Here is a 21108-nt window from a genome sequence, read left to right on the forward strand (position 1 = left end):
GTCTTGGGAATGCTTAGCTTAGGAAAAGAGGAAACTGGGTGAGATGAGACATGTCTTCAGGTGTTTGAAGGACTCTCAAAGGGGAGAATAGCTCCTACCAAGACTTACGCCTGCATTGAGCCCCACTCTATTGCCCCATTCATACTCCTGAGTCCTGTGGTTACTAACCAGGGTTACTAATCTGGAGCTCTGGAGACAACTGCAGGAAAGTAGATTTTCACTTAAGTAAGAAAGAACTTTGTCAGCCAGAATTGTCCACCACAACATGTGATATCTTGAAAGCTAGTGAGCTTGCTAGGACTTGCTTATTCAGACAGAAACTGCGAAGGTGGAGCTGTTCAAAGGCACATCCTGCTTCAAGTCCCTCCTGAACTACACGGTCCCAAGTGGTCCCTTCCTGGGAGTGAGCAGAGCCAGAGGAGAGGGGCTGGACTCTCTGCCTTTTTTTGAGTATCAAAAGCAATGTTTTTAAAACTTTTTTTATACCATCTCCCACTGTAAGAAATACATTTTGCGTTGATACTCAGGACTCCCACGTGTACAGCTGGAATAGAAATTTCATAGACATTTTCCTCGTACATGCAGTATTCTTTGATCTGTCCTTCTCTCTACTCTGTTGTTAATGCTAGTCATGAACTCCTTCATTGATTTTACAATCCATTAATGTTTAGAAACACTGATCTGTGGATGCTTAGTTCTCAGTTTCCTACCTTTTGCTCTCACTAGCTAGCACCCACCTTTGTTTATTTTCCCGAGACAACCTTTCTTGTAGCAGTGTAAACTTGTCCCAGTTTGTTAATGAACCTCCTTCTTCTCTGAATAGATACTTCTCCATTTAGCCACCCTGAGCCTGAGATACATACAGAGCAGTAACCTGAGGCCTGACGGGCCAAGTGACCCCTAGCTGTGCCATAGGAAGCAGAGCATGGCATTGACACCCAGTGTTTCTGGGTCAGTCTCTTCCCTTCACACCATTGTCTCTGCCTACTCCACAGCACCATGTAAGGGCTCCAGACAATGTGGTTAAAGATAACAATTTTCTAAAAACATGATGACAAAAAGGATTAAAGGCAATGGGACCTTTGATTGGACTTCTGTACTCTTTGGCAGTCTTTTTTTTTTTTTTTTTTTTGGAAGTACTTTTAATGTTATGGCTGCATTAGTTTATAATTTCTTAGAAAGACAGCAAAATAAAATAAGTTTAAAATTTTTGATTCACCCTTTAAAAGTCCTTATATGTGATATCCAGCTTTTCTGAGGAAATATTATCAAAACAATGTATCTTACATATGAACTAGAGTAAAAAGTAAAGCATAGAGCTTTATGTGAAGTTTCTGTGAGTGGCCTTTCCTTCATTTAGATACCAGTGTGCCCTGTGCGCCAGACCTGGCGTGCAGGGGCCCTGGGGACAAGGGGCTGCCACTGGGTGACGTGATGGCAGAGCGAGTGAGTGCCTGTGTGGAATGAGCATGGTTGCTCAGTGTCACACAGACACAGGACACCAGCTACTTTCCCCTGAGGGGTTGGAGAGGCTTTCTGGAGGGAAGGCAGGCATGATGAGAGCACAGAGGGAGGAAGAGCAGAACAGGGTCAGGCAGTTGTGGGTTTGACGTGTCTGTTAGGTGGTTGGGGCTGCAGTAGGTGGATCTAAAATGTGGACTTTATTTTTATAAACAGTGAGTAATGTGTAAGGATTTGCAGCGAAAAGATAATTCCTTATGGCTGAGAAGTTGCTTTGGTGCGGTAGACTGGAGGCAGGAAGGTTAGTGAGGTAAAAATATGGAGTTGATTGAGGAAGTCAAGGTGATAAGGAAGGAGATGAAATCAAGAAATGCTGGAGAATTGTAAGATGACCAAAGATAATAGTTTGAGCTATGGATCTGAAACTTGGCAAAGAGAACAGAGAGCAGAACTGAAGGCCTGATTTGGTAACCATGGAAATGAGCCAGTCTGCACAAGGTTCAGGAAGCTGGATGGTCCCACAAGGACTGGCTGCAGAGCAAGCAGCCTTAGGCTGGGGGCAGTGCAGGAGGCCTTATAAGACTGAAGGTACCTTCAGACACCTGATTTAGGAACATGTACACATGATCTGGGGAACTCCCATAAGTGCCATACATCTCTGGAGGCCTGTACTCTTCAAATCTTATTTCAAAATAAATAATGACATTCTTGTTTGAAGATAAACAGGGGTGGGGGCACATTTTAAGGACACTCATCATTTAGAACACGTGTTCAAACAAGGAAAAGTCGTCACTTGTGTAATTGTCCTTGTGTTTTTAAACAAGAAGCTATTAGCCTATACTTTTCCCTGCATCTCTTTTGAGAATACTGATACATTTCTAAGGTGATGACCACAGATCTGAAGCTTCTGAGTTCATGAAAATGCTATTAGCTTCCTGGCTTTACCAGATGGGGTTGGAGATTAGTTGGAGACAAACAACCCCAATTGGATCACTTTCTCTGTTATTTTTAATATTGACCAACTACCCTTTAATTCTTGACCTGTCTTTTTTCCTTTATTCCATAGGGTAGAATGGTTTTAAAGAAGAAGCAAACAGCTTTCTGACTGATCGCCTTGAAGGAAAAGGAACCTATTTTTGTGCATCATTTACCAATCATGCCACACAAGCATTTATTTTTAGTACATTTTATTTTTTCATAAAATTGCTAATGCCAAAGCTTTGTATTAAAATAAATAAATAATAAAATAAAAAGACTATGCTGTTGAGTGTTACCCACCTGTTTGTGTATGGAAGGCAGACTGGAGGTCGCATGCCCTGATTTGTTTCAGAGGTGGGAGGTGCTCCTCTCACGGGAGGAACAGGCGCTCTTTCTGGTGGTATTTTCCTGTCAGCCCCTACTGTGCCCAAATAGGGCCCATTCCTGGGGATGTCCTGTGTGATAATGCCCCCTCAGGCTTGGTTACTCCTATTTTATTTTCTTCAAGGTCACCATTCACTGATAATATCTTGCTGATCTTACCAGACTAATGATGTTGAACATTTTTTCATTTTGTGGCTGATAATGCCTCTAGCTAGAACATCCACCGCAGTGTCCGGAGCATTAAATTGTGTCTCCTGCCACTGTATACCTTGTACCTAGTTCAGTGCTTTGCACACAGTAAGTGCTCAATAAATATTTGTGGGATGAAGGGTTAAGTATAAGAAAAAATTTCCAAAATATATACTGATCAGTAATAAACTATATTCATCTATCTTTTTTAAACCTAGTTTGTACAGCATTTTTTTAAAAACAGCAAATTCTAAAAGGCTGGATGAAAGCAGTTTTACATGTATAAATGAAATACTTTTGCTTTATTGATGAGGAAAATGTTGAAATATTTTGTTATATTGAATCCTGTGTGGCTCTGGCTGGTTGGCCCAGCGGTAGAGCATCGGCCTGGCGTGTGGGTATCCCAGGTTGGATTCCCAGTCAGCGCACACAGGAGAAGCAACCATCTGCTTCTACACCCCTTCCCCTTCTCTCTTTCTCACTCCCTCTCTCTCTTCCTCTCCTGCAGCCATGGCTTGAGTGGTTCAAGCAAGTTGGCACTGGGCACTAAGGATGGCTCTATGGCCTGGCTTCAGGCACTTAAATAGCTCACTTGCCAAGCAACAGAGCAGCAGCCCCAGATGGGCAGAGCATCACACTATACAGGGCTTAACTGGGTGGATCCCAATTGGGGCACATGTGGGAGTCTATCTTCCTCCCAACTCCCTGCTTCTCACTTAATAAAATAAAATAAATTTTAAAAAATCCTATGCTTGTAGGAGTATCAGTATGCATAATGTTTGAGTGTGAAGTCTCAACCTTACACTTCAGTGTACCTGAGGATGAGACATGCTCCCATTGGTAAGGACTTCCTTTAGCAGTCACACTCAAATTGATAGGAGGGCTGAAGATTATTTTTTCTTTGTTTTTTATTGAACTATAATTTACATACCATAAAGCTTGTCCTTTTAGGGAGTAAGCCATTTCAGGAAGTTTTAACATATTCACAATTGTGCACCATCACAACTGTCTTAACTCCAAAGCATTCTCATCACCCAAAAATGAAGTCTTGTACCATTAGCAGTCACCTCTCATGCCTCCCTCCCCCTGCCAGCCTGGAAACCACTAGTCTACTCTGTCTCTATGGATTTACCTACTCTGGACATTTTACATACCATATTTCCCCATGTATAAGACACACCTTAATTTTGTGGCCTGAAATTTGGGGAGAAAAGTATTACATGAAGTTACTGAACTCAAGTTTTATTCATCATAAAATTCATATAACTCCTCATCACTGTCAAAACTCCTATCCATTAGCTTGTCCTCATCTGTGTCTGATGACGAATTACTGTCTTTATATACTGCCTCGTCCTCAGTTCCATCTATGGCAGTAGTTCCCAACCTTTTTTGGGCCACGGACCGGTTTAATATCAGAAAATATTTTGATGGACTGGCCTTCAGGGTGGGACAGATAAATGTATCACGTGACCGAGACAAGTGTCAAGAGTGAGTCTTAGACGGATGTAACAGAGGGAATCTGGTCATTTTTTTTAAAATAAAACATCGTTCAGACTAAAATATAAATAAAACAGAAATAATGTAAGTTATTTATTCTTTCTCTGCAGACACCCAGGGGTTGGGGACCACTGATCTATGGCATTTGAAATGCTACAAGCACTGTATAAGATGCACCCAGTTTTTAGACCCCCAATTTTTTGAACAAGGGTGCATCTTATACGTGGGGAAATATGGTACATGGAATGATACATTATGTGGCCCTTTGGTCTCTGCGCATGTTTTCAAGGTTTGGCCAGGTTGTAGCATGTAGTAGTACATCATTTTCTGTTGTGGCTAAATAATATTCCACTGTATAGATAAATCACATTTTGTTCATCTTGTCAGCCAGTGATAGATGTTAGGTTGTTTCCTGACTATTGTAAATAATGCTAGTATAAACATTTGTGTACAAGTTTTTGTGTGAATAAATCTTTTCGGTTCTTGGTACATTTCTAGGACTGGAATGGCTGGGTCAGGTAACTCTTCAGTTTAAACTGTTGAAATCTGCTAACTGTTCCGCAAAGTAGCAGTACATGCTCACATTCCCACCAGCAATATATACAGGGCTTCCAGTGTCTCTACATTCTTACCAGCACTTACTACTTTTCTTTTTGAAAAAATGATAGCTGTATTTTTAATGGGTAGTTTTGATATGTATTTCTCTAATGACTAATGATGATCATCATCTTTTCATTGGCTTATTGGCCACTTGAGTATTGTCTTTAGAAAAATGTCTATACAAGTCCTTTGCACATTTTTTAATTGGTATTTGTCTTTTTTTGTTGAGTTGTAAGAGTTATTTATATATTCTAGATATTAGGTCCTTACAAGATAAATGATTTGCAAACATTTTCTCACTTTGTTGATAGTGTCTTTCCAAGTACAAGTTCTTGTTTTTTATTTCAATTATTAAGTGCATATTGAAATAATAGCATTTTGGACATATTGAGTTATGTAACATATACTATTGAAAATAATCTCACCTGTCTCTTTTTACATCTTTAAAGGTGGTTACTAGGGTCTGGCTAGCTAGCTCAGTCGGTTAAGAGTGTTTTCTGGAAACAGTAAGGTTACACATTTGATTCCCTGGTCAGGGCACAATATAGGAGCAGTTTTCAATGTTTCTATCTTTCTCTCCTTGCCTCTCTCAAAAGTCAATCAATCAATCAATCAAGGTGGCTACTAGAAAATTTTAAATTATGTATGTGGCTCACATTCTCATTCTATTGGACACTGCTTGGTTAGTCTTTATAATAGCCCTTTTTAAATAACATTCCTTTCCTCTGCAGTCATGTCTGTCTTTTCTTTTTAATTGAAATATAATTGGCATACAATATTATATTAGTTTCCGGTGTACAGTATAGTGATTCAACATTTATATACCTCACGCCATATCACACTGAGTCTAGTAACCATCTGTCACCATGACAATTTATCACTATTATTGACTATATTTCCCTTCACCTTTTTCCCCTGGGAACCATAAGTTGTTCTTTGTTTCTATGAGTCTGTCTTTTTTTTTTTTTTTGGAGGGGTTCTGCTTTTTATTTTAAATTCTATTCATCAGTGAAATGCAGTATTTATCTTTGTCTTATTTCACTTAGCATAATACCTTCTAGATCCATCCATATTGTCACAGATAGCAGAATTTCATTCTTTTATTGCTGAATACTATTATATATATATATATATATATATATATATATATATATATATATATATATATATACCATATTCTCTTCATTTACCATCAGACACCAAGGTTGCTTCCATGTCTTGGCTATTGTAAATAATGCTGCAATGAACATAGGGATGCATATGTCATTTCCAATTATTGTTTTCGTTTTCTTCAGATACCCAGAAGTGTAGTTGCTGGATCATATGGTTGATCTAGTTTTAGTTTTGTGAGGGAACTCCACACTGTTTTCCATAGTGTCTGTACCAACTTGCAGTTCCACCAGGAGAGCATGTGGGTTCCCTTTTCCCCTCAACTACACTTATCTGTGGATTTATTGATGAGCGCCATCCTGATAGGTGTGAGGTGATATCTCATTGTGGTTTTAATATTTTTATTTGCACTTCTCTGATGACTAGACATTGAACATCTTTTTATATGTCTTTTGGCCCTCTGTATGTCTTCTGGAGAAACATCTGTTCAGGTCCTCTGCCCATCTTTTACTCAGATTTTTTGGGTTTTTTGTTTTGTTTTGTTTTTTACAGGGACAGAGAGAGTCAGAGAGAGGGATAGATAGGGACAGACAGGAACGGAGAGAGATGAGAAGCATCAATCATCAGTTTCTCGTTGCGACACCTTAGTTGTTCGTTGATTGCTTTCTCATATGTGCCTTGACCGTGGGCCTTCAGCAGACCAAGTGACCCCTTGCTCAAGCCAGCAACCTTGGGTCCAAGCTGGTGAGCTTTTTGCTCAAGCCAGATGAGCCCACGCTCAAGCTGGCGACCTCGGGGTCTCGAACCCGGGTCTTCCGCATCCCAGTCCGACACTCAATCCACTGCGCCACTGCCTGGTCAAGCACTCATATTTTTGGGGTTTTTTTAGTGTTAAGTTGTTTGAGTTCCTTATATGTTTTGGATAATTGACACCTTATCACATTTATCATTGGCAAATATTTAGTTGGTCATCTTACTGTTTTGTCGGTTTCCTTCACTGTGCAGAAGCTTTTTAGTTTGTAAAGTTTCATTTATTTATTTTTGCTTTTATTTCCCTTGCTCAAGAGGACATATCTATAAAGATAATTCTAATATTGATGTCAAATAATTTACTACCTATATTTTCTTCAAGGAGTTTTATGATTTCAGGTGTTACATTTAAGTCCTTAATCCATGATGTTAAGACAGTGATCCTGTTTTATTTACTTGTTTGTTTTGCATGTGTCTGTCCAGTTTTCTCAGCTTTGCTTGTTAAAGAGTCTGTCATTTCTCCACTGTATATCCTTGCCTCCTCTGTCTTCAATTAAATGACCTTATAAGCAGGGGTTTATTTCCGGGCTTCTGTTCTGTTCCTTTGATCTGTCTGTCTTGTTTTGTGCTGGTACCATATTGCTTTATTATAGCTTTGTAGTAGTTTGAATCAGGGAGTCTGATACCTCCAGCTTAGTTAGTTCTTCTTTCTCAAGATTGGTTTAGCTATTTGTGGTCTTCTGTGAGTTTATATAAATTTTATAGTTATTTGTTACACTTCTGTGAAAAATGTCAGTATTTTGATAGAGATTACATTGAATCTGTAGATTGCTTTGGATAGTATGGTTGTTTTAACAATATTCTTCCAGTCCACCAGTCCATGAGCTCAGTGTTTCCTTCCATTTATTTGTGTCCTCTTCTTTTTCTTTCTTCAGCATCTTATAGTTTTCAGAATACCGGTCTTTCACCTCCTTTGTTAAATTTATTCCTGGTATTTTATTCTTTTAGATACAATTATAAATATTATTTTCATAATTTTTTCTAACCATTTATGATTAGTGTATAAAGCGTGACAGGCCTGACCAGGCATTGGACTGGGACGCAGAGGACCCAGGTTTGAAGCCCCGAGGTCTCCAGCTTGAGCTCATCAGTCTTGAGCATGGGCTCACCAGCTTGCGCGTGGGGTCACTAGCTTGAGCAAGGGATCACAGACATGACCCCATGGTTGCTGGCTTGAGCAAGGGGACCCTTGTTCTGCTGTAGCGCCCCGGTCAGACACATATGAGAAAGCAGTCAATGAACAACTAAAGAATCGCAATGAAGATATGATGCTTCTCATCTCTCTTCCTTCCTGTCTGCCCCTGTCTGTCCCTCTCTCTCTGTCTCTCTCTCTGTCCTTGTCACCAAAAAAAAAGTGTGACAGATTTCTGTGTATTAATTTTGTATCCTACTTTACTGAACTCCTTTATTCTGTTAATTTTTTGGTGGATTCTTTATGGTTTTCTATATATAGTATCATGTCATCTTCAAATAGTAACAGTTTTACTTCTTTTCACTTTTGATGCTTTCATTTTCTTTTCTTGTTTGATTGCTGTGGCTAGGACTTCCAATACTGTATTGAATAAAAGTGGTAAGAATCTTCTTGTCTTGTTCCTGACCTTAGAGGAAGAACTTTCAGTTTTCACCATTGAGCATGATGTTAGTTGTGGGATTGTTCTATATGGCCCTTATCATTTTAGGCAAGTCCCTTCTATACTATTTTGAGAATTTTTATCATAAATGAATGTTGAATTTTATCAAGTGCTTTTTCTACATGATTTTTATCCTTGGTTTTATTGATGTGATGAATCATATTCATTATTTTGTGGATATGGAACTGCCCTTGCATCCCTGGGATGTCCCACTTGATCATGGTGTATAGTCTTTTTAATGTGTTGTTGAATTGTGTTTGCTAGTATTTTGTTGAGAATTTTTGCATCTATGTTCATCAGAGATATTGGCCTGTAATTCTCTTTTTTGATCTGGTTTTGGTACCAGGTTAATGCTGTTCTTATAAAATTAATATAGATGCCTTCCTCTTCAGTGTTTTGGAATAATTTGAAAAGGATAAGTATTAATTCTTTTTTAGGCACTGGTCAGTTTGCTCAGTGGATAGAGCATCAGCTTGGCGTATGGACGTCCAGGGTTCGATTACCAGTCAGGGCACACAGGAATAACCACCATCTGCTTCTCCCCCTGTTCCTCTCTTTCTTCTCTCCCTCTTCCCCTCCTGCAGATAGTAGCTTGATTGGTTCCAGCATCAGCCTCAGGCAGCAAAAAACAGCTTGGGGTTGCCAGGTGGATCCCAGTCGGGGTACATGCAGAACCCTGTCTCACTGTCTCCCCTCCTTTTACTTAAAAAATTAATTAACTTTAAAAATAATAATAAATGTTTAGTAGAATTCACCTGTGAAGCTAACTGGTCCTGGGCCTTTGTTTTTTGGGAAGTTCTTTCATTTTTGTTTTTTATTGCTTAAATTTCACTCCTAGTAATCAGTCTGTTCAGATTTTTTTGTTGTTCCTAGTTTAGTGTTAGAAGGTTGTATGTTGTTAGAGATATATATTTTGGTTGTTCAACTTGTTGGCATATAATTGTTTATAGTGTTCTTTAATGATCCTTTGTATTTCTGTGATATGTTTTGTAATCTCTCTCCTTTCTTGAAGAGATTTTTTATTTTATTTATTTTTTTCAAAGAACCAGCTCTTAGTTTCATTGATCTTTTTTTTTTTTTTTTTTTTTTTTTTTTGGTCTCTTGTAATTTCTGATCTTTATTATTTTCTTCCTTCCATTTACTTTGGGTCTTGTTCTTTTTCTAGTTTCTTTAGGTGTAAAGTTGGATTGTTTGATTTATTTGGGATTTTTCCTGCTTCTTGAGATTGGCCTGTAGAGCTACAGATTCTCTCAGAACTGCTTCTGCTGCATCCATTAATTTTGGAAAGTTGTGTTTTCATTCTCATTTGTATCAAGGAAGTTTTTGATTTCCTGTTTGATTTCTCTTTTGACTCATTGGTTGTTTAGTAGCCTGTTGTTCAATCTTCACAGATTTGTGCTTTTTCCAGTTTTCTTCCTCTAGTTGATTTCTAGTTTTGTACCATTGTGGTTAGAAAATATACTTGATATTTGATATAATTTTAATCTTATTAAATTTGAGTCTTGTTTTGTGACCTATATGTGGTCTATCCTAGAAAATGTCCTATGTGCATTTGAGAAAAATGTGTAATCTGCTATTTTGGGATGAAATGTTCTATGAATATCTATTAAGTCAGTCTGGTCAAATGTGACATTGAAAGCCATTAGCTTTTTATTAATTTTCTGTCTAGATGATTTATCCATTGAGCTAAGTAGAGTATTCAAGTCCTCAACTATTATTGTATTACTGTTTATTTCTGCCTCTGTGTCCATTAATTCTTGCACCTATGTTGGGTGCATAGATATTTATTATCCTTTTCTTGGATTGATCCCTTTATCATTATATAATGTCCTCGTCTCGTTTTACGTTCTTTGTTCTGACATCTGTTTTGCCTCATATGCATATAGTTACCCCAGCTTTCTTTTTCTTTCTATTTGCATGAACTGTCTTTTTCTATCCCATCCCTTTCAGTCTATGTATGTCTTTTGATCTGAAGAGAGTTTCTTGGGCCTGACTGGTGATGACACAGTAGATAGAGCATTAATCCAGAATGCTGAGGTCCTAGGTTTGAAATCTCAAGGTAGCTGGCTTGAGTGTGGATTCATCCAGCTTGAGCACAGGCTTGCCAGCTTTCACGCGGGGTTACCGGCTTGAGTGTGAGATCATCGACATGATCCCATGGTCGCTGGCTTGAGCAAGAGGTCATTGCCTCTACTGGAGACCGCTAGTCAAGGCATATATAAGAAGCAATCAATGAACAACTAAAGTAACATGACTACAAATTGATGCTTCTCATCCCTTTCCCTTCCTGTCTCTGTCACTCTCTTCTTTATTAAAAAAAAAATTTTTTTTTTACTTATTTTAGCAAAAAAGGAAGGGAGGAAAAGAGAGAGAGAGGAACTTTGATCTGTTCCTGTATGTGCCCCAACTGGGAATTGAACCAGCAACCTCCGTGCTTCAGGACAATGCTCTAAGCAACCGAACTATCCAGCCAGGGTGTGTCTCTCTCTAAAAAATAAATAAACTAAGTCTTGGAAGCAGCATATAGAGGGGTCTTGTTTTTATCCATTCAGCCACCCTATGTCTTTTGGTTGGAGTATTTAGTCCATGTACATTTAAAGTAATAATAGATAGAGGTGTGCTTGTTGCCATTTTCTTAATTGTTTTTTGGCTGTTTTTGTTGTTTTCTGTTCCTTCTCTTGATTCCTTTCTTCTTGATTTGAAGTTTTTCTTTGCTCATTTGTTTGGATTCCTCCTTTTTTATTTTTTGTAGGTATTTGGTTTGTGGTTACCATGAGACATTTTTATCCATCTCTATAAATCTACAGTTACAGGTATATAGAGATAAATATAGTAGTCTATTTTCAGCTGTTACATGTTCTATATCTTTTTGTGTATCCCCGACTGTTGTAATTATAGTTAATTTTTCTACTTTTATCTTTTAACCTTCATATTAGCTTTTTTTAAAGTGAGAAGAGGGAAGATAGACAGATTCCCCCATGCACCCCGATTGGGATCCACCCATCAACCCCCATCAATGGCCAATGCTCAAATCAACCGAGCTATTCTCAGCACCTGAGGCCTATACTTGGACCAATCCAGCCACTGGCTGTGAGAGGGAAAGAGAGAGAGAAGGGGGAGAGAGAGGAGAAGAGAAGCAAATGGTCGCCTCTCATGTGTGCCCTGACCAGGGATCAAACCCAGGATGTCCACATGCCAGGCCAATACTCTATCCACTGAGCCAACCTGCCAGGGCAAACCTTCATGTTAGCTTTTTAAGTGGTAGATTTATTATGTTTGTTAATATATTTGCCTTTACCTGTGAGATTTTTTTTCTCTCTCCTGTATCTCCTTATTTCTGGTTATGGCCTTTCTGCATAAAGAAGACCTTTTAATATTTCTTGTAAAGCCAGTTTAGTTGTGGTGAACTCCTTCAGTTTTTGCATGTCTGGGAAACTTTTCCCTCTCCTTCAGTTCTGAATGATAACCTTGCTGGTGTAGTATGCTCAGTTGTAGGTTCCTTTCTTTCAGCACTTTAACCGTTGAGTAGTGAGTTTTTTGTTAAACCTTTGAGTGAGGACGTACATGAACATTCATACTACTCAGAGGGTTAAATGTCTCCTGCCATCCTTTCTGGCTTATAAAGTTGCTGCTGAGGAAACAGCTGACAGTTTTATGGAGGTTCCCCTTGTATGTGACTTGTTTCCTTTTTGCTGCCTTCAAAATGGTTTTTTCATCCTTTTGCCATTTTAATTAAAGTATGACTCTGTCAGTCTCTCTGGGCTCATCTTGTTTGGAACTCTCTGTGCTTCCTGGACCTGTATGTATGTTAGGAAAGTTTTCAGCCATTATTTCTTCAAATATACTTTCTTCCCCTTCCTTTTAATTTCTTCTAATACATTCTTCATTTCAGTTATTGTCTTTTTCTTTTTTCTTTCTTTTTTTTTTTTAACAGAGAGAGCCAGAGAGAGGGATAGACAGGGACAGACAGGAACAGAGAGATGAGAAGAATCAATCATCAGTTTTTCGTTGCACGTTGCAACACCTTAGTTGTTCATTGATTGCTTTCTCATATGTGCCTTGACCGCGGGCTTTCAGCAGACTGAGTAAACCCTTGCTCGAGCCAGCAACCTTGGGCTCAAGCTGGTGAGCTTTTGCTCAAACCAGATGAGCCCTCGCTCAAGCTGGCGACCTTGGGGTCTCGAATTTGGGTCTTCCACATCCCAGTCTGATGCTCTACCCACTGCGCCACTGCCCGGTCAGGCAGTTATTGTCTTTTTCATCTCTGATTGGTTCTTTATTATATTTTCTACCTCTGTTGACATGCTCTGTGAGTTCCTCTGGTCTACTCTCAAGTTTGTTGAGCATCTTTATGACTGTTTCTTTGAATTCTTTATCAGGCAAATTACTTTTCTTGTTTCACTAGTGTTTTTCTCCAGGTATTTTGTTGTTGTTGTTTCTCATTTGGGGAATATTAGTCTGTCTCCCCATTTTGTTAGACTTTCTGTCTTTGTTTCTATGAATTAGATGAAATAGTCCTCTATCCCAGTCTTGCAAAAGTGGTCTCTGGGTAAACTGTGTGCCAGAGTTTTTGTTAGGCTGGTTGTAGTTAGAGTGGTTTGCACACGGGTGCCTGTAGTGTTGCCTGGCCAGAAGGAGTGGAGTTTGAGTTGGGAATCCTGGTGTGTGTACACTGTTTTGCTCTTCTCATCCAGGTGAGGTTGCCCAGTGTAGATGTGGCATGCCCTATTGTTTAATTATCTGTTGCCTGAACTAGTCTGGGCAGGGCTGCTCTGTGTGTGCACATCACAACACTCTACTTGTTCTGTACTTTCTCCAAACGAACAGCCCTAAGTATAGGTACCACAGCGTTTTGCTAGTTACCACTCCTCTGGCAGGGGAGACCCATGTGTGTGAGGATGTACATGAACATTCGTACTACTCAAAGGGTTAAATATCCCTTCTGGCTTGTAAAATTGCTGTTGAGGAAACAGCTGACAGTTTTATGGAGGTTCCCCTTGTATGTGACTTGTTTCCTTTTTGCTGCCTTCAAAATTGTTTTTTCATCCTTTTGCCATTTTAATTAAAATGTGTCTCAGTGTGGGTCTCTCTGGGCTCATTTTGTTTGGAACTCTGTGCTCTCAGGGGAGACCCATGTGTGTGTGCAACCCAGTGGGTACCCTGCTGTACCCACTGGATCAGTCTACAGTGGAGGGGCCCCATGCATGTGTACCATGATACCTTCCCCTCCTGCTGGAGCTAGCTCTGGAAGGGTTAGCTGGAGACTCCTTATAGCAGTCCTGCAGGTTGGCCAGAGAATCTGGATAGAGCTTCTGACTGCTATCCAAGTGCTGAGGAAAGTGAATAATAGAGCTCACTGGTTCCTCTGGTGCTGGAGAGTTCCCTCAGCCCCTAGAGCAGGGGTCGGGAACCTTTTTGGCTGAGAGAGCCATGAACGCCACATATTTTAAAATGTAATTCCGTGAGAGCCATACAACAACCCATGTACGTTACGCATTATCCAATAAAAATTTGATGTTGTCCCAGAGGACAGCTGTGATTGGCTCCAGCCACCCACAACCATGAACATGAGTGGTAGGAAAGGAATGAATTGTAATACGTGAGAATGTTTTATATTTTTAACATTTTTTTATTAAAGATTTGTGAGCCAGATGCAGCCATCAAAAGAGCCACATCTGGCTCACGACCCATAGGTTCCTGATTCCTGCCCTAGAGAGTTCTTGAGGTCCCCAACTTCCTTTATGTGGTATGTCTCTTGTTTGTTGTGCAGAAACTGTTAAATTGGCCTTCAGCCGTCTCTCAGGAGGAATTGCTCTCAATAAAGATCTACATTCTATGTGTTCTTGGGAGGGGGCAAACTCAGTACCCTCTTATACCGCCATCTTGAACCCACCTCCCAAGTTTTAAATTTTGATGGAAATCCAATTTGGGTTTGTTTGTTTTTTTTGGTTTGTGTTTTCAGTGCCATATCTAGGAAACAATTGCATAATTAAAGGTCACAGCCTGACCTGTGATGGCGCAGTTGATAAAGTGTTGACCTGGAACACTGAGATGTTTCCTGCTCCTCCTTCCCTTCTTTCTCTCTCTCTCTCTCCTCTCTCTAAAATGAATTTTTTAAAAGAGGTCACAAATACTTCCAAGAGTTTTATAATTTTAGTTCTCTTATTTAGGTCTTTGATCTGTTTTAAGACTTGCATATGGTGTGAAGCAGGGGTCCAACTTTATTCTTTTGCATATGGATATCTTTTGCCCTCATACTACTCTTTGAAGAGATTATTCTTTCCCCCATTTAATGGTACCCTTGTCAAAAATCAGTTAAGTATAATATATGAGTTTACCAAGCCTAACCTGTGGTGGTGCAGTGGATAAAGCATCAACCTGGAACGCTGAGGTCAGTGGTTCAAAACCCTGGGCATACCCAGTCAAGGCACATATGGGAGTTGATGCTTACTGCTCTACCTCTCTCTAAAATGAATAAATAAAGTCTTAAAAAAATAAGAAAATATATATGAGTTTATTTCTGGATTCTTAATTCTATTCCATTGATCTCTATGTCCTTATGTCAGTACCACATGGTATTGATTACTGTAGCTTTATAGTAAGATTTGAAATTGGGAAGTGTGAGTTCTCCACTTTGTTCTTTTACAAGATTCTTTGTGGTTTTCTCACAGTCACTTGCATTTCCATTGAATTTTAGGGTCAGTTTCTCAATCTCTCCAAAAAAGCCAGCTGAGTTTTTGATAGGGATTACTTAGAATCTGCAGGTCATTTTAGGTAATAGTGTTGTCTTAACAATATTGTCTTCAGTCCGTGAACAAGGTATGTGTTTCCACTTATTTATTTTAATTCTATAGAAATATGATTGACTTTTATACATCGATCTTTTATACTTGCAACCTTGCTGAACTCATTTATTGGCTCTAATAATTTTTTTAGTGAATGCTTTAGAATTTTCTATATACAAGATCATGTTATGTGCAGATATAGTTTTATTTTTTCTTTCCAATTTATTTCATTTTCTTGTTTATTGCTCCTGGCTAGAGCCTCCATTAGTGAAATGTTGAATAGAAGTAGTGTAAGTAGACATCCATGTCTCGTTCCTGAACTTGGGGGGAAAAGTCTTTCAGCCTATCACCATTAAGTATGATGTTAGCTGTGGAGTTTTTATAGATGCCTTTTCTCAGGTTGATAAGTTCCCTTATATAAGGTTCCTGGCTTGTTGAGTGCTTTTATCATGAAAGAGTTTTGGATTTTATTAAGTGCTTTTTTTGTGCCTATTATGATGATCATGTGGTTTTTGTCCTTTAGTCTGTTAATATGGTATATTACATTGATTGGTTTTCATATGTTGAACCACCTGGGATAAATCCCAGTTTGTCATAATGGGGTTATGTTTCTCTATGTTGCAGGATTTAGTTTGCTAGCATTTTGCCAAGAATTTTTGTACCTGTATTCATAAGGGATATTGGTCTGTAATATTCTTTTCTTGTGAAGTCTTTGTCTGGCTTTGGTATTAGGGTAATGCTGGCCTCATTACAAAACAAAGCAGGTGCAAATGACAGGAGCTCAGGCTGCAGGAGAGCCTGAGTTCAGTCTGAGGATAAGAAGGGTAAAGGTAGGCCCTGTCTGATTGGCTCGGTGGTAGAGCATCAGCCCAGCATGTGGGAGTCCCAGGTTCAATTCCCGGCCAGGACACACCAGAGAAGCATCTGTCTGCTTCTCCACCCTTTCCCCTCTCCTTTCTCTCTCTCTCTTCCCCTCCCACAGCCAAGGTTCCTTTGGAGCAAAGTTGGCCCGGGCACTGAGGATGGCTCCATGGCCTCCACCTCAGGAGCTAGATGGGCTCTGGTTACAACAGAGCGACGCCCCAGATGGGCAGAGCATCGTCCCTGGTGGGCATGCCGGGTGGATCCCGGAGGGTGCATGTGGGAGTCTGTCTGTCTGCCTCTCTGCTTCTCACTTCGGAAAAATAAAAAAATTTTAAAAAGAAGGGTAAAGGTAAAGCCAGGAGTGAACAGAAATGTAGGGTGGGTGCCCTAGGTTGGCAGCAGTGGCCTGGCCAGTCTCTGATAAGTCTTTGAGAAACTCAGAAGAAATCTAGTAAATCTGTAAAAATCACACAGTTCCTTTACTTGTTTCCTTTTTATATTTTAATTTAATGGTTTTTTACTTTTTAAAAATTTTTGTTTAGAAAACTAAATTTAATGGGGTGATATTGATCAATAAGAGCACATAGGTTTCAGGTAAACATTTCTATAGCATTTGAACTGTTGATTGCATTGTGTGCCCATCACCCAAAGTCAGATCATTTTCTGTCACCGTATATTTGTCCCTCTTTACTCCCCTCCCCCACTCAATTTTATTTTATTTTATTTTATTTTATTTTATTTTATTTTATTTTATTTTATTGAGAGAGACACAGGAAAGGAGGGAGACAGGAAGGGAGAGAGATGAGAAGCATCAACTTATACTTACATCACTTTAGTTGTTCATTGATTGCTCCTCATACATGCCTTGGCTGGGAGGCTCAGGAAAAGCCAGTGACCCCTTACTCAAGCCAGTGACCTTAGGCTTAAGCCAGTGACCTTGGGATCATGTTGATGATCTGATACTCAAGCCAGTGACCCCATGCTTAAGCTGGCAACCCTGTGCTTAAGCCAGCAACCTCAGGGTTTTGAAGCTGGTACCTCAGTGTTCCAGGTTGATGCTCTACCCACTGGGTAGGCATACTTTGTTTTCTTTAAAATTTTTTATTAAAGGGTTTTTTTGGGGGCAGAAAATGTCAATTGAGCTTTCCTAACTAAACAAGGGGAAAGAGTTTCCTCATCCTGGGTGAGAACCTTCAGGCATAGCTGCCCTCTCTCAGGGTGGCGCCTGTCCCTGCTCAGGGTAGAGGCAGAAGGGGGCACCCAGCCAGAGGTTATCCCTGATACCTCCCTCCCAGAGGTGCTTTTCTTGTGATTCCACACATTGCATGTGACTGAAATAAGAATGGCCCAGACATATGAACAGAGAAGAATCATTCAAAATTCAAAGACACAAATGATTTATTTCTTTTCAAGCCCAGAAAAATACATTTCTAGCACACCTTGCTTTTGGTCACATGCTTCACAAACTATAATAGAGAGTTTACGTCCTAGAGCTTTGGGGTGGTTTATAAAGGCAGAAAAGAAAGTGCCCCAGTTACATTTGAAATACCCCTCAGATGACAGTGAAATGCTGCCACAAAGTATAGGGACTGTAACTTCCTGTAGGAACATAGTCATATGCTCCTCATGTCACTGTCACCACAGGGCAGGCCACCTGGTGTGCAGCAGCAGGCAGTGTCACCCCCACTGTACATGTCTGGTCTCTCTCATGCTTCTCCCTTTTCCCCTCCGGGGTGCAAAGGCACATGGAAAGGCCGGGAAGTGTGATGGGATTGGATTTAGGACACGGCTGCCATTGAACTGGGCATCTTCTGAGATCTTCTTCAATTGGACGTATGCATGAACAACCCAGGACAGAGGAGAAAGTTCACAGCAGAATGCATCATGTGGAGGTTCCTGTGATGGCCCAGCACCACCACACTCTGGGCAGAACAAACTGAATTTCCATTGTCCCTCTGAGCACTTCACCTAAGCCAGCAAAATTAGCTGGCACTGTAGGTTGATGTAATCTACACATTCAAATGTGCAACCAGGTGACTGGGGTGTGAATCCCAGGCTGGCCCCTGCTGACCATTCAGATACTTAGTTTCTGCCAACTTCAGTTTCTCCCCAGTGGAATGAAAGGTATAACAGCCACATAGGGCTGGGAGAATGAGAAAGGTGATGTTTGTGAAGGGGCCTGGCATATAGTGTTGCCCAGTAATGTAATTTCTTCCTTCCTTCCATGAAAAGATGAACTGATCCAGCCTGACCAGGTGGTGGCACAGGGGTAGAGCATCAACCTGAGATGCTGAGGACCCAGGTTCGAAACCCCGAGGTCGCCAGCTTGAGCATGGGATTATAGACATGACTCCATGGTCGCTGGCTTGAGCCCAAAGGTTGATGGCTTGAGCAAGGGGGTCACTGGCTCAGCTGGTGACCTCCCTCCAATGCCCCCCTCCCCCATCAAGGCACATATGAGAAAGCAATCAATGAACAACTAAGGTGCCACAATGAAGAACTGGTGCTTCTTATCTCTCTCCCTTTATTTATTTTTATTTATTTTATTTTAGTTTTTTTTTTAAATTTATTAACTTTTAGAGAGAGAAAAGAGAGAAGGGGCGTGGAGAAGTAGGAAACATCAACTCATAGTTGTTTCTCACATACGCCCTGACTGGGCAAACCCGGGATTTTGAACTGGTGACCTTGGCATTTCAGGTCGATGCTTTATCCACTGTGCCACCACAGGTCAGGTATCTCTTTCCCTTCCTATCTGTCCCCCTCTCTCTGTCCTCTCTATCTCTCCCTCTCACTAACAAAAAAGGAAAAAAAGACCCATAGAAGTCCTCCCTAGCACTGATGCCGGGAAAGCGTTACTCGGGTGTCCTTCCTCCCGGGGAAGCGTCCTGCACTGCTGAGCTGTTGTGACTGTCTGTTCGGGTCTGTTGCGCACCATTGCACCTACTCCGTGTTCACCCAGCACACACCCGCCCTCCTGGAGACACAGGGGTCCCAGTGCCAGGCAGGAACTCAAATTCTGGTCATGTATCACTTCAATAGGTGCAGCCACAGCTGAGCCTCAGGCCCAGTGATAAAACAAAGCTCTGCTGTGAGCAAATACATCCACCTGATCTGAAAATGAGGCTGTAATTAGACTAGAAATGAGACAGAGGAAATGGGAGGAAAGAGGCTCATTCACAGAGCTGGGCACCCAGTCCTGGAGCCTCACTGCAGGTGACTCTCGATGCCTTAGGACAGCAAATTTCAACGGAGTACCTGTGCCATGGCTCGCACACTGGTGTGCTGTAAGTATTTCTAAAACCTGAACATTTAGTCAGAGACGTCGGCCTCTTTTTTCTTCGATTACCAAATTTTAAAAATGACAGCAATCAATACAACAATAGCTATCCAGTGTGACTGAATCAAAATTATTTTGTCAGATTGACAAAACAATATATTTTTTGGTGCACTGCGGAATTTTAGTAAATAGTTTATGTGTGCCATGAGATGGAAAAGGTTGAAAATCGCTGCCTTAGTATGAGAAGACTTGAGCATTGTCTAATTTCTTTAAGAAGACACAAGATACAGATTTGTAGATTACAGTGTCACATGAGTTATAGGAACGCAAGGTTTCCATAGTGAAAGTAAATCTTAAGTGTGCCAGCTCCATTAGTTATCTCATTGGTTCTGCTGCAGCACTAAGAGCTGAGACCTTGTCTGTCTTCATTTGTGCTGTTTTTCTAGTTTCTTGAAAAGAGAGAGAAACAGTAGCAATATTGTATTTTTTTAATCAGAGTTGTTCATGGTTCCTCTCTGAAGTCCTTGGGAAGTTGAGTTTAATTAAACTTTGCCTTAGAAAACATACATCTTTTCATTTAGTATTCTCATTTCTTGTGCAGCAGGAAAAACTCAAATCAGTCAGTAGTGTTGCAACTAGGGAGTTTGTCATTATTGAATTTTTTTGCCTTTTATGTCAAAAACAATTTACGGTACTTATGTATTAAGAGTATAAAACTGGCCTGACCAGGGAGTGGCACAGTGGAGACAGAGTAGGACTGAGATGCTGAGGACCCAGGTTTGAAACCCTGTGCTTGAGAACGGGCTCATAGACATAACCCCATTGTCACTGGCTTGAGTCCAAAGGTCGCTGGCTTGAGCCCAAGGTTGCTGGCTTGAGCAAGGGGTCACTCGCTCTGCTATATGCCCCCGGTCAAGGCACATAAGAGAAAGCAATCAATGAACAACTAAAGAGCAGCAATGAAGAATTGATGCTTCTCATCTCTCTCCCTTCCTGTCTCTCTGTCCCTATTGGTCCCTCTCGCTCTCTCTCGCTCTCTCTCTCTCTCTCTCTGTCACACACACACAAAAAGAGTATAAAACTGAAAGATAACTTAACTTTGGATTCAAACTTACCTGGATTCCACATCTAGCTTCATGATTTTGAACAAGTGATTTTATCTCTCTGAGCCTTACTTTCTATGAAATAAGAACAGCATATCTTTTGTGGGGTTGTAAAATTATATATAAATGTTGAGATTTTCTCTTTTATCCTCTTTTTCTTGTACTTAGAAATCATTTTAAATTATTTGTATGAATAAATACTATGTACATGGTTTTTTAAAATGTCAAAGTAGCCTGACCAGGAGGTGGCGCAGTGGATAAAACATTGGACTGGGATGCAGAGGACCCAGGTTCGAGACCGTGAGGTCGCCAGCTTGAGCACGGGCTCATCTGGTTTGAGCAAAGCTCACCAGCTTGGACCCAAGGTCTCTGGCTCGAGCAAGGGGTTACTCGGTCTGCTGAAGGCCCGTGGTCAAGGC

At 40.4% G+C, this 21108-nt stretch overlaps 1 protein-coding gene across 4 annotated transcripts in view; it reads left to right on the forward strand.

Annotated features, from left to right (window-relative positions):
• Positions 1-21108, forward strand: part of RNF130 (ring finger protein 130) — a 154058-nt gene that overhangs the window by 114103 nt on the left and 18847 nt on the right. The window contains exon 9 of one of the 4 annotated variants that reach the window (XM_066272461.1): positions 2528-2734. The exons of the other annotated variants lie outside the window; for them this stretch is intronic. Coding sequence (XP_066128558.1) covers positions 2528-2543 — 16 coding nt within the window. The 3' untranslated portion in view covers positions 2544-2734. Of the gene's footprint in view, positions 1-2527; positions 2735-21108 lie in introns of those variants that run through there. 4 annotated transcript variants of the gene reach the window in all.

Source organism: Saccopteryx bilineata, chromosome 4, assembly GCF_036850765.1.
Source record: "Saccopteryx bilineata isolate mSacBil1 chromosome 4, mSacBil1_pri_phased_curated, whole genome shotgun sequence".
NCBI lineage: Eukaryota > Metazoa > Chordata > Mammalia > Chiroptera > Emballonuridae > Saccopteryx > Saccopteryx bilineata.